This window comes from Cajanus cajan, chromosome 7, assembly GCF_000230855.2.
Source record: "Cajanus cajan strain Asha chromosome 7, NIPB_CcT2T_4, whole genome shotgun sequence".
NCBI classification, from domain to species: domain Eukaryota; kingdom Viridiplantae; phylum Streptophyta; class Magnoliopsida; order Fabales; family Fabaceae; genus Cajanus; species Cajanus cajan.
The window spans coordinates 10,968,424-10,972,938 of NC_138523.1; the positions used below are offsets into that span (position 1 = coordinate 10,968,424).

The following is a 4,515-nucleotide window of genomic DNA, read 5'->3' on the forward strand; positions in this document are numbered from 1 at the left end:
AGTATAGAAAAATTGAAAGAAATTTCTATATATAGAATTGAAAGAAATTTCTATATATATAGGTATGCCATTAGACAGAGTAAAAGAAAATTTTCTATTTTCTCAAATCTCTGCCAATCAATCTCATGAAGGATGCAAAAGTTATCCAACTCGTTGTATACTTGCTTAATATAAATCAATCCAATTGAACATTTTCAGTAATTAATTAATTATATTACTATTATAAACTTTGGACATTGGAGTATCCACGAAGACACGCTGGCATGTGTAGATTTGTGGGAGGATGTAACCGTGGAAGAATTTGAAAGCGTTTAGGTATGTTCTGTAAATGGCATTTGGTTTTGTGGACGAGAAGAGCCACTCAAACTGAGACCTCTTAGTCTTTGCTTTTTAGAGGAGATTTTGTTTCTTGATACTTCCTAGCTATGACGTGGTTTCATTGCTTATTTATTGAAGTAAAGAAAAGAATCATAGAAATCTGGGAAATAATAATACTGAATAATTTTTTAAAAACAAGTTTAAATACTATGTATTTAATTAAAGATTACAAATGTGAATCTACTTATATTAACAATTTCCGGTACATATTTTCACCTGTATTCACATGATTAGTATTTATCTTTTTAAAAAACTAAGAATTCTCAATTTTCAAAAACTTTAATGAAGTACTGAAATGCTTAAACAATGATTAGTATTATAAGGAAGATTAGTCTTTGACTTAGTTGTTTAAGATATAGTCGTGAGAGAAAAAACAATGTTGGAGTATTTCATAGCCACATTAAAAAATATTTTTTCAAATTTATTATGAACAATAATGAATAACATGTTAAAGATAATGAAAAGAAATCTAGTTTGACAATTTAACTTCTTATATATGCATATAGAATGAGAGAATAGATTATGCTACTTTCTTTCACAATCACCTTTGCATCAACCGAGAATTTGGAAGTTGAAATAATCTCCTCGAGTTCATCAAACCCTCTTGCCCAACAACACACCCAAAATCCCATAAGCTCTCAATCTTAGACCAACTCGTGCCTTCTATATATATTCCAATGTTGCTTTTCTACTCTAATGATCATAATACTCAAGCCATCACTGATATGATCACACAACAAAGAATGAAACAATTAAAGGAATCCTTATCACAAGCCTTGAATCTCTTTTACCCATTCGCTGGAAGGGTTAAAGATAAGGTTACCGTCGATTGTAACGACGAAGGGGTTCACTTCACGGAGGCCAAAGTAAGTTGTAGCCTTGCTGAATTTTTCAACCAACCTAATTTATCATCATTAATCTATAAACTCCTTCCAAAGCAAGTAATCATGGAAGTATCAGCTGAAGGGTACACAACTATGGCAAAAGTGACTTGTTTTGCATGTGGTGGAATGGCGGTCGGTACCTTGATATCTCACATGGTAGCAGATGGAGCAGGTGCGAGTTTCTTTTTAAACAATTGGGGTTCTAACTCTCGTATCAGTGAGTTTCAACATGCATTTGAATTTCCTACCTTTGACACCCCTTTCCCCCATAATAATGCATGGCCACAAGACAAGAATGCGATGCATTTGTGTTGCCAATTTCTGAACAAGGATAGGCTTGCTACGAGGAGGTTTTTGTTTGATGAAAAAGCTATTTCGAGGTTAAGGGCTCAAGGGTCAAGTTCAACCGTGCAAAACCCTACTCGAGTGAAGGTGGTAGCATCCCTTCTATGCAAATATGCTGCAAAAGCTTCCAAGGCCAAATCTGGTTTAGAGAGGCCAACTTCGGTGATTCATACAATAAACATGCGTCGAAGGGCATCTCCTAATTTTCCAAACTCGTGTGGGAAACTTTGTTTGGCTGGCCACGGCTTTAATGAGGGCAAACACTACTAGATTTTAATTATTTAGTAACATTTTTTTTATTTACATTTGTTAAAATGTTACTATATATTAAACAAATAGATTATTTTGCAACACTTTTTAAAAAAATGTTATTATAGATAGAGTAACATTTTTTATTTCAATTTTATTCTTTTTAATTATTTTCAAAATCAAAGTCCCATATCGAGTAAAAAAATTTCACATAGATTATTTTGCAACATTTTTTTTGAAAAATGCTACTATAATTCTTTATAAAATCAAAGTCTCACATCGAGTAAAAAAAAGTAAATTTCTCTTATCTCTAATTATTATCCATAATTAAAGTTCTACATCGAATAGATTAATGATTCATAAAGAGTATATATAATCATATAGTTATATTTAAGATAAATAAAATTTGATATTTTATATATAATAAGTGGTAATTGACTAAGAATGTCTTTAATCTTCTCTCAAAGAACTCTTAAGAATTTAAGAGACATAAAAATATATTAATTGATATTAATATATATAAATTAAAATTAATTATTATTTTATAAAATTAATAAAATATTGGCAACATTATTAAAATATTACAAAAATATTACTTTGTTAATATTTGAAAAATGTTGCCTAATTATATAAAAATATTATTAAAAGTCTTTAGTAACATGAACTATATACAACATTTGATAATATGTTACTAAAATAAATTAGTAATATTTATACATAATTAAGTAACATTTTTTAAATGTTACTAAAACCTATTTGTATTGTAGTGAAATGATGAGTACCTAAATTGGTAACTAAATTAATTAGGGAAGCAATTACTTTGTGAAAAGCTTCCAAGATGAAGGAGGGGTTGTTAATTTTCGTGAAAGTTTAAAACAGGTAATGGAAACAATTTTGAGGGTTGCAATGAGTACAATTATCTTTGTTATACGAGTTGGTGTAATTTTGGCCTTTATGATGTTGACTTTGGATGGGGAAAGCCAATTTGGGTGTCTTGTTTTGCTGAGTCTGTAATGACCCGGCTGACCACTACACTCACCACCATAACACACCGGAAACACTAGACAGAGTAGAACAAGTATATAAATATAGAGTCTAGAATATAAATATATACATATGTCCCGAGTCCGACTAGAGTTAGGGCATGCAATACAAGAATTACATCAAAAGTCACTATGCCAAGTGACCAAAACAAACAAAACATCCATAGAAGTCAGCTCCATCTATCAGCTACCGACTCACCACTATCCACCACCTATCCCTGCTCTGCTCCCGTACATAGTATGATCATAGCAGTCCAACTACATGAAAACACAAAGGGTAAGCTAGCATAAAAAGGAACAACATATAGAAAGATTTAGGAAATAAAAAAAACTACAACTATCAACACTTCATCAACATACATCCCATCGGTTCTCAACATGATCATCAATAAGCATGCAATGCGTCGTCACGCATATCAACTCGGAGATCTCCTACAACAACTCAGCCGTTTAGGCCTACAACAACTCAGCCTTTTGGGCCTACAACAACTCAGCCCTTTAGGCCTACAACAATTCAGTCATCACATAACACTGCACAACTATACAACTCAACACATCAGCTTCACAATTCAACATATCATCTACAACACAACACCACTTCTCAACACATTCACCAGATACAATTCAATATCAACAACAACATTATCTACTAGACATCATTTCATAACCTTCCATTTCAATTCAACTCAACATAAAACATCATACACAACAATCTCATCTCCGTGCCCGGCGCACACGTGGTTGTGCCCAGCGCAACGCAACCAGAGAGCACCAGGGGGGTCAGTGCGCCCAGCGCAGGTGTGCCCGAGCCCGGCGGGACTCAGCCAGAGAACCCAAGGCTCTCTCGCGCTTGGCGCAATTAATGGCCATTGCGCCCAGCGCTGACCAGGCAGAGACTCAAAGGAGTCTCACGCGCCCAGCGTACCTAACCCAGCGCTCAACGCGGGGAAGGCAGAGACCACCCCTTGGTCTCGCGCCCAACGCAATTCGGAATTGCGCCTAGTGCCCACAAGGCAGAGACTCCCAAGGGGTCCCATACCCAGCGCGACAAGGGTCGCGCTCAGCGCAGCCTCAAGAAACCAAAAGCAAGTTACAACGAGTATCGCGCCCAGCGCGATCCAAGTCACGCTTAGCGCGGGCCAACCAGAGACCCACATTCTCAAACGCGCCCAGCGCACTCATCATTGCGCCTAGCGAGCTTGGCCAAATGGGGTCCCCTGGTGGCCACGCGCCCAGCGCGATGAACAGCGCTCAGCGCGAAGCTCAGCAGCAACACTTCATTTTCGAAAAATTTAACCAAAATTTGCATAACTCAACAGAAATCCAACATGCAAACCATTCAATATCTCCCATTTTCATCAAACATCAATAAAAACAGTTCATTTTCAACATGCAACCACAAATCTTCAAAAACCCCAAATTTTCCTCAAAGCTCCGAAAACCCCAAAATTTCATTTGAACCCTTCTCTGCCAGAAATTATCCAACAACAAGAAATATAGAAGTACCTAAGACCCATTCTGAGTCGAAAACAGCCAAATTTACTAGCTTCCCTTACCTCGGGTGAAGATTCCGAGCTTCGGGAAGAAAAGAATGAAGGAGAAGAGAAGCTTGGAAG

General features: G+C 36.1%; 1 protein-coding gene across 1 annotated transcript; it reads left to right on the forward strand.

The window, feature by feature from the left end:
- Positions 1-953: 953 nt before the first annotated feature.
- Positions 954-2,008, forward strand: LOC109811226 (limonoid 7-O-acetyltransferse; the record flags this gene model as incomplete). Its single annotated transcript, XM_020374907.2, is given in 2 exon segments — positions 954-1,822; positions 1,824-2,008. Coding segments are annotated over 2 exon segments (930 nt in total), but the record flags the coding sequence as incomplete, so codon positions are not given.
- Between the last annotated feature and the right edge of the window lie 2,507 nt (positions 2,009-4,515).